Genomic DNA, 12,390 nt, shown 5'->3' with positions numbered 1-12,390 from the left:
TTCAGGAAGGGGAGAGGTACGCGTGATGCCATTGCAGTAATGAGATTATTAATCGAGAGGAATATAGAACACAACCAGGAGGTATTTGCCTGTTTCGTAGATTTCGAAAAAGCGTTTGATAGAGTAAATTGGGAAAAACTAATGAGTTTATTGCAGAAATTAGGAATAGATTGGAGGGAAAGGAGGCTAATCCGCAACCTGTACATGTCTAAGACTGCTCAGGTGCGGGTGGGAAACGGGGAGTCAGGATGGGCAGTGTTAGGAAGGGGTGTAAGGCAGGGTTGCCCATTATCACCGTTGCTGTTCAACCTGTACGCAGAGGAAATGATCAAAGAGGCATGGGAAGAACTGGAGGTAGGAATGAAAGTGGGCGGGGAATTCGTAAAATCAGTTAGGTTTGCCGATGACCAAGCTTTAGTTTGTCAGTCAGTGAAGGGGCTGCAAGCACTGCTTAGTGAATTGGAAATTCAGTGCGACAGGTATGGGATGAGAATCAATATTAATAAAACAAAGGTTATGCGATTTTCTAGAAATAAAAAGGCCAAGCTTAACATTAAAATATGAGGGCAAAAGCTAGAGCAGGTAGAACAGTTTACGTATCTCGGTAGTGTTTTGGACCAACACGGTCAAAGTAGTAGGGACGTAAGGAGAAGAATTGCGCTAGGCAAAGAGGCTTTCACAAGGAGGAGGGAGTTGATGACAGGGACTTTGAATAAGGATGTTAAGAAAAGACTCGTAAAAACTTTGATATGGAGCGTAGCTATGTACAGAGCGGAAACGTGGTCATTGAAGCAGGAGGATAGACGTAGATTGGAGGCTTTTGAAATGTGGGTGTGGAGAAGAATGGAGAAGGTGAAATGGACAGAGAAGAAAACAAATGAGGAAGTACTTGTTATGGTGGGCGAAGAGAGGGGTTTGTTGGGAGCAATCCTATGGAGGCAGGAAAAGTGGATGAAGGGGGTTTTGACCGGCAGTGGGATGTTGAAGACTGTGATAGAGGGTAGAATGTTGGGCAAAAGAGGAAAGGGAAGGAACAGGATAGGGTTGTTGGACGGGATGAAGGGAGGAAGAAAGTACTCGGAGATGAAGATGGACCTGATATAGAGTAGGATGATGGATCTTGTGTTCAGTTAGGAGTAATAAAATATTTGTTGGTAGTTGTGTCCATCCAAAAACCTACCTTAACCGGTAGATTACTTTAAAAAAAAAAAATATATATATATATTTTTTTTTTTTTTTTTTAAAGTAATCTACCGGTTAAGGTAGGTTTTTGGATGGACACAACTACCAACAAATATTTTATTACTCTTAACAAAACACAAAATCCATCATCCTACTCTATATCAGGTCCCTCTTCATCTCTGAGTACTTTCTTCCGCCCTTCATCCCGTCCAACATCCCTATCCTGTTCCTTCCCTTTCCTCTTTTGCCCAACATTCTACCCTCTATCACAGTCTTCAACATCCCACTGCCGGTCAAAACCCCCTTCATCCACTTTTCCTGCCTCCATAGGATTGCTCCCAACAAACCCCTCTCTTCGCCCACCATACCAAGTACTTCCTCATTTGTTTTCTTCTCTGTCCATTTCACCTTCTCCATTCTTCTCCACACCCACATTTCAAAAGCCTCCAATCTACGTCTATCCTCCTGCTTCAATGACCACGTTTCCGCACCGTACATAGCTACGCTCCATATCAAAGTTTTTACGAGTCTTTTCTTAACATCCTTACTCAAAGTCCCTCTCATCAACTCCCTCCTCCTTGTGAAAGCCTCTTTGCCTAGCGCAATTCTTCTCCTTACGTCCCTACTACTTTGACCGTGTTGGTCCAAAACACTACCGAGATACGTAAACTGTTCTACCTGCTCTAGTTTTTGCCCTCCTATTTTAATGTTAAGCTTGGCCTTTTTCTTTCTAGAAAATCGCATAACCTTTGTTTTACTAATGTTGATTCTCATCCCATACCTGTCGCACTGAATTTCCAATTCACTCAGCAATGCTTGAAGCCCCTTGGCTGACTGACAAACTAAAGCTTGGTCATCAGCAAACCTAACTGATTTTACGAATTCCCCGCCCACTTTCATTCCTACCTCCAGTTCTTCCCATGCCTCTTTGATCATTTCCTCTGTGTACAGGTTGAACAGCAACGGTGATAATGGGCAACCCTGCCTTACACCCCTTCCTAACACTGCCCATCCTGACTCCCCGTGTCCCACCCGCACCTGAGCAGTCTGAGACATGTACAGGTTGCGGATTAGCCTCCTTTCCCTCCAATCTATTCCTAATTTCTGCAATAAACTCATTAGTTTTTCCCAATTTACTCTATCAAACGCTTTTTCGAAATCTACGAAACAGGCAAAGACCTCCTGGTTGTGTTCTATATTCCTCTCGATTAATAATCTCATTACTGCAATGGCATCACGCGTACCTCTCCCCTTCCTGAACCCAAACTGATCACCCCCTAAGTAATCGTTTGCCCTGCTCTCTATCCTTTTGTTAATGATCCTGAGAACAACCTTAGCTGCGTGGGATATCAAACTAATTGTCCTATAGTCCTCACATGACGTGGCCTTTACCTTTTTCGGAATAGGAACTAAAACTGATCTCACAAAGTCTTCCGGCCAGATTCCCTCCTCATAAATACTACGGATCAGCCCATATAGCCTCTTCCTCCCACATTTTCCTAAGCATTTCAAAAGTTCCACGGGAATGTTATCTACCCCCACGGCCTTATTTAGTTTCATCTCCCTTAATGCCCTTTCTATCTCATTGTCCAGTATGCCTGGACCTAAGCTATCTTCTTCTACGTCATGTTCCTTTTCAATGTCTAACTTTGTTGGTCTAAGCTCTTTACTATACAGTTCTTCTACATATTCCTTCCATCTCTCTTGGATCTTCCCTGCGTCAACTATTACCTTACCAGCCTTATCTCTAACTGCTATCGTTGATCTCCCTTTCTTACTTCCCGATAACGATTTAACTTTGTTGTAAAGCGCACCGATTTCCCCCTTCCTCTGCAGACTTTCCATTTCCTCGCACTGCGTCTTCCACCATGCTTCCTTTGCTTTATTTGTTTCCCGCCTTAATTTATTGTTCAATTCTTTGTACTTCATTTTGCCTAATTCTGTATTTATATTCTTCCATTTTCGCCGCTTATCCATTTTTGTAATCATCTCATCCGTGATCCATGGTTTACGAGTCCTTTTAGCGTTAACGGTTCCAATAGTGTCTTTTGCCGCTTTAGACAACCCTTTTTTGATACATTCCCATTTCTCTTCGATAGTACTAAGCTCTTTACCGTCCTCCATGATTTTCTCTACCGCCTGTTTGTATTCCTTTCTTTTCAACCCATTTAACGCTTCTACATTCCATTTTCGAACTCGCCGCCCCTGCCTTATCTTTTTAAAACGTACGCTACATTTCATAACAACTAAATTGTGGTCTGAGTCCGCATCCGCTCCCGGGAAGCTGTGGGAATTTATCACACTGTTCCTAAACCTGTGTCTAACCAGGATATAATCTAGCTGATATCTCCCCGAGTCACCTGGCATTTTCCATGTATACCTGCGTCTTTTGTGGTGTCTGAACCAAGTGTTGGTGATAACTAAGCCCTGTCTCCTGCAGAACTCAACTGCTTTCTCCCCGCGGTCATTCCTTGTGCCTAAACCGTAGTCCCCCACCTCATCACCATCTCTTCCTTCGCCTACCGTCGCATTCCAATCCCCCATCACTATCAAATGTTTCCCTGCAGGAACACATGCAATCATGTCCTCTAACTGATCGTATATCCTATCGACCTCTTCTTCCTTATGGTTGCTCGGTGGCATGTATACCTGGATAATAACTAAGTTCGTCGGTTCTGCTTTTATCTCCACTAGTAGTATTCTATCCGTTACCTGCTCTATGTTGACTACGCTTCTTCCTACCTCTTCATTTAATACTATGGCAACCCCTCGTTGGCTCTCGTCCCCACCGCTGTATATTATTCTATACTTATCACTCCAGTAATCCCCGCTATCTTTCCATCTCACCTCGCATAGACCTAAAATATCTATATTTCCCCTTTCCATCTCTCGCTTAACATTCTCCAATTTCCCCGTCCTCATCATTGTCCTAACATTCCACGTTCCTATTCTAACTAATTTGGTCTTCTTCTCCTGCGTCTTCTGTCCTGCTGCTGCTGGTTTTCCCTTGCAAGGGTTTCGTGGGATGACGACCGCGGAAGCCTTGCCTCCCCCGCTGCCGGGCACGACACACGGCCGATTGGGCCGAGCCCCGTGGTTGCCAGGACTCAAAATATCTCTATTGTCCATCATATTTTTCTAGGGAATGATAATTGAGGTGGTTTCCCGTTGCCTTCCTCAATAGTGTTTTTAACGTGACACCATCACTTACTGGCCGCCCCACTGGGGTCAGACATATATATATATATATATATCCCTCCCCGGACTACAACCTTGACGTGGTGGAAGGGCTTGTGCGTTCCGATGACCCCTAGAGCTGTACTGGCGGGAGTAATAAAAATTGCTCCTGGCAGGGTCACCCATGCCAGATAGGTCGAAGGTTAGGAGCCAGACGAAAGGTAGTCCACGCAGCGTCTGTTCCTCAGTGAGGCGGCTGCAATGGCGTCTGACCCCAGTGGGGCGGCCAGTAAGTGATGGTGTCACGTTAAAAACACTATTGAGGAAGGCAACGGGAAACCACCTCAATTATCATTCCCTAGAAAAATATGATGGACAATAGAGATATTTTGAGTCCTGGCAACCACGGGGCTCGGCCCAATCGGCCGTGTGTCGTGCCCGGCAGCGGGGGAGGCAAGGCTTCCGCGGTCGTCATCCCACGAAACCCTTGCAAGGGAAAACCAGCAGCAGCAGAACAGAAGACGCAGGTGAAGAAGACCAAATTAGTTAGAATAGGAACGTGGAATGTTAGGACAATGATGAGGACAGGGAAATTGGAGAATGTTAAGCGAGAGATGGAAAGGGGAAATATAGATATTCTAGGTCTATGCGAGGTGAGATGGAAAGATAGCGGGGATTACTGGAGTGATAAGTATAGAATAATATACAGCGGTGGGGACGAGAGCCAACGAGGGGTTGCCATATTATTAAATGAAGAGGTAGGAAGAAGCGTAGTCAACATAGAGCAGGTAACGGATAGAATACTACTAGTGGAGATAAAAGCAGAACCGACGAACTTAGTTATTATCCAGGTATACATGCCACCGAGCAACCATAAGGAAGAAGAGGTTGAGAGGATATACGATCAGTTAGAGGATATGATTGCGTGTGTTCCTGCAGGGAAACATTTGATAGTGATGGGGGATTGGAATGCGACAGTAGGCGAAGGGAGAGATGGTGATGAGGTGGGGGACTACGGTTTAGGCACGAGGAATGACCGCGGGGAGAAAGCAGTTGAGTTCTGCAGGAGACAGGGCTTAGTTATCACCAACACTTGGTTCAGAAACCACAAAAGACGTAGGTATACATGGAAAATGCCAGGTGACTCGGGAAGATATCAGCTAGATTATATCCTGGTTAGACACAGGTTTAGGAACAGTGTGATAAATTCCCACAGCTTCCCGGGAGCTGATGTGGACTCAGACCACAATTTAGTTGTTATGAAATGTAGCGTACGTTTTAAAAAGATAAGGCAGGGGCGGCGAGTTAGAAAATGGAATGTAGAAGCATTAAATGGGTTGAAAAGAAAGGAATACAAACAGGCGGTAGAGAAAATCATGGAGGACGGTAAAGAGCTAAGTACTATCGAAGAAAAATGGGAATGTATCAAAAAAGGGTTGTCTAAAGCAGCAAAAGACACTATTGGAACCGTTAACGCTAAAAGGACTCGTAAACCATGGATCACGGATGAGATGATTACAAAAATGGATGAGCGGCGAAAATGGAAGAATATAAATACAGAATTAGGCAAAATGAAGTACAAAGAATTGAACAATAAATTAAGGCGGGCAACAAATAAGGCGAAAGAAGCATGGTGGAGGACGCAGTGCGAGGATATGGAAAATCTGCAGAGGAAGGGTGAAATCGGTGCGTTGTACAGCAAAGTGAAATCGTTATCGGGAAGTAAGAAAGGAAGAGCTATGTTAACAGTTAGAGATAAGGCGGGTAAGGTAATAGTTGACGCAGGAAAGATCCAAGAGAGATGGAAGGAGTACATAGAAGAACTGTATAGTAAAGAACTCAGACCAACAAAGTTAGACATTGAAAAAGAAATTGACGTAGAGGAAGACAGCTTAGGTCCAGGCATACTAGACAATGAGATAGAAAGGGCATTAAGAGAGATGAAACTAAATAAGGCCGTGGGGGTAGATAACATTCCCGTGGAACTTTTGAAATCCTTAGGAAAATGTGGGACGGAGAGGCTATATGGGCTGATCCGTAGTATTTATGAGGAGGGAATCTGGCCGGAAGACTTTGTGAGATCAGTTTTAGTTCCTATTCCGAAAAAGGGAAAGGCCACGTCATGTGAGGACTATAGGACAATTAGTTTAATATCCCACGCAGCTAAAGTTGTTCTCAGGATCATAAACAAGAGGATAGAGAGTAGGGCAAATGATTACTTAGGGGATGATCAGTTTGGGTTTAGGAAGGGGAGAGGTACGCGTGATGCAATTGCAGTAATGAGATTATTAATCGAGAGGAATATAGAACACAACCAGGAGGTATTTGCCTGTTTCGTAGATTTCGAAAAAGCGTTTGATAGAGTAAATTGGGAAAAACTAATGAGTATATTGCAGAAAATAGGAATAGATTGGAGGGAAAGGAGGCTAATCCGCAACCTGTACATGTCTCAGACTGCTCAGGTGCGGGTGGGACCCGGGAGTCAGGATGGGCAGTGTTAGGAAGGGGTGTAAGGCCGGGTTGCCCATTATCACCGTTGCTGTTCAACCTGTATGCAGAGGAAATGATCAAAGAGGCATGGGAAGAACTGGAGGTAGGAATGAAAGTGGGCGGGGAACACGTAAAATCAGTTAGGTTTGCTGATGACCAAGCTTTAGTTTGTCAGTCAGCCAAGGGGCTGCAAGCATTGCTGAGTGAATTGGAAATTCAATGCGACAGGTATGGGATGAGAATCAATATTAATAAAACAAAGGTTATGCGATTTTCTAGAAAGAAAAAGGCCAAGCTTAACATTAAAATAGGTGGGCAAAAAATAGAGCAGGTAGAACAGTTTACGTATCTCGGTAGTGTTTTGGACCAACAAGGTCAAAGTAGTAGGGACGTAAGGAGAAGAATTGCGCTAGGCAAAGAGGCTTTCACAAGGAGGAGGGAGTTGATGACAGGGACTTTGAGTAAGGATGTTAAGAAAAGACTCGTAAAAACTTTGATATGGAGCGTAGCTATGTACGGAGCGGAAACGTGGTCATTGAAGCAGGAGGATAGACGTAGATTGGAGGCTTTTGAAATGTGGGTGTGGAGAAGAATGAAGAAGGTGAAATGGACAGAGAAGAAAACAAATGAGGAAGTACTTGGTATGGTGGGCGAAGAGAGGGGTTTGTTGGGAGCAATCCTATGGAGGCAGGAAAAGTGGATGAAGGGGGTTTTGACCGGCAGTGGGATGTTGAAGACTGTGATAGAGGGTAGAATGTTGGGCAAGAGAGGAAAGGGAAGGAACAGGATAGGGATGTTGGACGGGATGAAGGGAGGAAGAAAGTACTCAGAGATGAAGAGGGACCTGATATAGAGTAGGATGATGGATTTTGTGTTCTGTTAGGAGTAATAAAATATTTGTTTGGTAGTTGTGTCCATCCAAAAACCTACCTTAACCGGTAGATTACTTTAAAAAAAAATATATATATATATATATATATATATATATATATGTAGACGACAGCCGTGCTGTCGAAACATAAAATAACAAATTGTGAGTGTCCTTTCTTTGTGTTTCTATATTCTAAAAATCTAAATCTGTTTTTTAAATATTTATTTATATATATATATATATATATATATATATATATATATATATATATATATATATATATATATATATATATATATATATACACACACACACACATTTATATATAAATATATATTCTAATTAAAAGTGGAAATTCTCTGCTTCATATAATATGACTCTGTTATTTTTTCATCAATTTTAAGTACTATTCCTTACGCATATATCTTATTTGTTTTTTTTTTCAATTTTCTGTCTATCCACTATGTACAGCTAATTTATTTATTGGTAATCTGCCAGTTCAGGTAGGTTTTTGATGGACATAAGCTATGAAACAATACAGTGACAATGCCCTTGTCTCTCTCAATAAACACTACTAAATATCCAAATTTACAATAAAGCCCTCTTCAAATCTGCATACCAGCCTCCTTGTATTCCTTCCAACATCCCTATTCTACTCCTGGCCTTTCCCCCCTTGCATAACATTCTCCCCCAATCACAGTCTTCAATATCCCATTTGCCAATCAAAACAGTTACAATGGACACTACTGTCTCACTCCTCTTCTTAACACTGCCCATCCGGACTCTCCATCCAACACTTATACCTAAGCTGTTTGAGACATGCATAGGTTATAGATAAGTCTCCTATCCCTCCAATCAACTAATATTTTCTCCAACACATTCATTAATCCTAACAATTCAGTTCATCATATGCTTCCCCATCGAGTTGTCCACCCCATACTTATTTGATTTAATTTCCCTAAATGCCCTTTCTATCCCACTGCAAATAAGCCTGGTCCCAAGCTAGCCTCACCATCATCATATTCTCTCTTTATCTCTAATTTCTAATCTCTGATTTCTTTACAATACAATTCTGTACTTTTCTTCCACCTCTCATATATTTTCTGATTCAACTAACATTTTTCCTGACTAATATTGGAGTGTTTGAAATGATTTCCCCCTTATACTTCTTCACACGGTTTTAACCTCCCCGTATAGCTTACCAATTTCACCCTTTCTCTCTAGACTTTCCATGTCTTCACACTACATTTTCCACCACGCTTCTTTCTCTCTATTTGTTTCCCACCTCAGTTTATTATTTAACTCTGAATACTTCTATCTACTAAACTAAGTGTGTGTATACTTATACTTTCTTTTCTCATTTACCTTTGCAATCATCTTATCTGTAATCCATTTTAGAAACTTATATTTTCTCATTTTTCCTAAATAGTACCGACTCCGTCGCAGGCCTTCCCAGTACCCAGCTTGCTGATACTCCTTCCTAGTCTACCCAGTTAATTCTTTCGCATTCTAATTCCCAAACTGTCTTCCCTGCTTTATCTTTCCGAGTCAAATGTTGCACTTCATAATTATTAAATGTGATTCGAGTCTGCATCTGCATCAGGCCCCTCCCCGGACTACAACCTTGACGTGGTGGAAGGGCTTGTGCGTTTCGATGACCCCTAGAGCTGTGCTGGCGGGAGTAATAAAAATTGCTCCTGGTAGGGTCACCCATGGCAGAAAGGTCGAAGGTTAGGATCCAGACGAAAGGTAGTCCACGCAGCGTCTGTTCCTCAGTTAGGCGGCTGCAATGGCATCTGACCCCAGTGGGGCGGCCAGTAAGTGATGGTGTCACGTTAAAAACACTATTGACGGAAGGGAACGGGAAACCACCTCAATTATCATTCCCAAGAAAAATATGATGGACAATAGAGATATTTTGAGTCCTGGCAACCACGGGGCTCGGCCCAATCCCAGCTTGCTGATACTCCTTCCAAGTCTACCCAGTTAATTCTTTCGCATTCTAATTCCCAAACTGTCTTCCCTGCTTTATCTTTCCGAGTCAAATGCTGCACTTCATAATTACTAAATGTGGTTGGAGTCTGCATCTGCTTCGGGAAAACTGTGCCAATAGATCGCATTAGGTCCTAAATCATTGCCTAACAATAATATAGACTAACTGATACCTTCCTGGATTCCTCGGAATTTTCCACGTGTACCTATGTCTTTTGTGGTATCTAAAAAAGTGTTAGTGATCAACAACTGCTGTTTCCTGCGGAACTCAATAGATTTCTCCCAATGGTCATTCCTTGTACCTAAACTGTAGTTCCTCACCTAATCACCCTCTCTAACTTTACCTACCTGCATATTCCAATCCCCCTATTATTTTTACCCAATATTATTTCCTATGACTGGCTATAAACCCAATCGACTTCTTCCTCTCTATGATTTCCTGGGTTATTTATACCTAAACAATGACCAAGTTTGTTTGTTGAGCTTTTACTTCTACTAATAATATTCTATCATTCGCTTGCTCTGTGTTTATTACCCTTCTTCCTACCTTTATTTTCAGTATGCTAGCCAGTTCCTGCTGACTCTCTTCCCACCTACTGTTCATTTCTCTATAACTATCACTCCAGTAATCCACGCTATCCTTCCATCTCAACTCACAGAGCCCTAACACATCTATGCTTCCTCTCTCCATCTTTTGCTTTATATTCTCCAAATTTCCTGTCCCCAATATTTTCCTAACATTCCAAGTTCCTACTCTAAGTTATCTGGCCTTTTTTTACATCTTCTGTGCTGCTGCTGTCACTTTTGCTTGGCAAGGGTTTTGTGACATGACAACTGCGGCAGTCTTGCCTCCCCCACTGAAGTGCATGACACACAGCCTATTGGGCTGAGTCCTGCAGTTACTAGGACACATTTTCTCCATATTGGCCATTATAAAAAAATCTTGCTATTAATAACTGAGGTGGTTTCCCATTTCCTTTCTCAGTAGCATTTATAACGTGACACCATTACTCAAATGGCTACCCCACTAGGGTCAGATGCCTTTGCAGCCACCTCATCTAGGAGCAGATACTGTGAAAAATACCTTTCATCTGGCTCTTAACCTTCAACCTATCTGTCATGGGTAACCCTACCAGGAGCAATTATCATTGCTTCCACCACCACAGCTCTAGGAGTCATCAGAATGCACAAGCCCTCCCAAGCACATTGAGGTCGTAGTCAATAGGAAGGAGAATAACTAAAACTCTGTTTAATTCTGCAATCTCATTAATGTGATATGGTGAACAGGTAATTGAGAAGAGAAATAAAATAAGAGCACAGAAAGGAGGTTTTTCCATATGCCTTATTAATTATCTATTTTATGTGAAAATAGTGGTTAAATTAGAAAAGGTCATAAAAACAATAACTGTCGAGTCTGTAAAGTGAAATCATACTGCAAAAAAAGATCGTAAAACTTTATTACACTAAAATATGTAAATTTATCAATTGGACAATGTATATTAATACCATTATCATAAGCTAATTCATTTAATATAAAATTTAAGAAAACCTTGGAAAGTATGGATATCTAAAACAATAACTTCAAAGGCGTTTTTTTCCAAAGATGATACATTTAATCCAATCGTCTTTTGCATTTCCCACTAGTATTGCTGGCAGCAGGAACATAAAGAAGGGTAATTACCAACAAAATATATAAATAACTAATCAGTCAAACAACATCATTCAACTTCATTTGGTTAGAGGGTGCTCATAATCATCAACAATGGTGACTAACTTAGTCTTAGCAGATGATTGCAACACTGAATGGAAACAATTCAATGTTCATTCAATTAGGTGTATAAATAAATGGAGAAAAAAATAAATACCTAAGAAACAGGTGAATGGCCAAAAGATTATAGTACAAAACTTCATACTTCCACAAGCTCTACTCATCTAAACCAAAGTGTTGTTCATGCATGCAGTTTTGTAAGATAATAAAAACACAAAAGAAATAAATGGATGATGGAATAAGAAAATAAATATTTCTTACATCTGGATCTGCACAGTACAATGGCTTGTTTTCTTTCCCTTTACTCTGTTTGCCAGCAGCAGCAGCCATACTCCTTGTTAACTGCAAAAGAATTCAGAATGGAAGACACCATAAGTGTTTTTCCAGCTATCATAAGACATTAACTTCATGTGTACTGAATATAATATCATTTACAAAGATTAGAGCCTCATTTTGATTAAGGATAAATCTTGACCTCTTTCAAGCCACAGTAAACCCTTGCTGATCCAGATCTTCCTAATCTGGACAGTTTAGCCATTTACTTCAGGTGGCTTAGCAAGGGCTCACAAAAAGCAGCAATGCTATATTCTGCCAAAATATACATTTGGCTTGTAAGTTGTCATGAAAGTGGTCAAAAATAATTTAAATATTTCAATAAATATTCTAACTGACAATTTGATACAACGACTAGCTATTGTATTCATACTATTGTATTGCAACATGAAATAATTCATACGTTTATCTACACGCCACAAGTTTTGCAGATGCAATACATTTATTTTAAACAGATCCTGCCCATGAGAATTGGATGTGGAGGTTTCTGTTGGGTGTTCGGCATCACTTGGCACACTATTCCATCTGAAAATGAAGAGGACTTAAAGCTCACCTATTTCCTCTTAGGTTTGAATTT

General features: G+C 41.3%; 1 protein-coding gene across 3 annotated transcripts in view; it reads right to left on the bottom strand.

Annotated features, from left to right (window-relative positions):
* The window catches only part of LOC139694843 (uncharacterized), a 257,773-nt gene that overhangs the window by 104,947 nt on the left and 140,436 nt on the right, over positions 1-12,390 (bottom strand). Inside the window, exon 13 of one of the 3 annotated variants that reach the window (XM_071593363.1) lies at positions 11,742-11,822. The exons of the other annotated variants lie outside the window; for them this stretch is intronic. Coding sequence (XP_071449464.1) covers positions 11,742-11,822 — 81 coding nt within the window. The remainder of the gene's footprint in view (positions 1-11,741; positions 11,823-12,390) is intronic. 3 annotated transcript variants of the gene reach the window in all.

Source organism: Hetaerina americana, unplaced genomic scaffold (genome assembly GCF_022747635.1).
Source record: "Hetaerina americana unplaced genomic scaffold, ioHetAmer1.1.p SCAF_57, whole genome shotgun sequence".
NCBI lineage: Eukaryota > Metazoa > Arthropoda > Insecta > Odonata > Calopterygidae > Hetaerina > Hetaerina americana.
The sequence above is the reverse complement of the archived record's forward strand: the minus strand, read 5'-3'. Positions and strand labels throughout refer to the sequence as shown.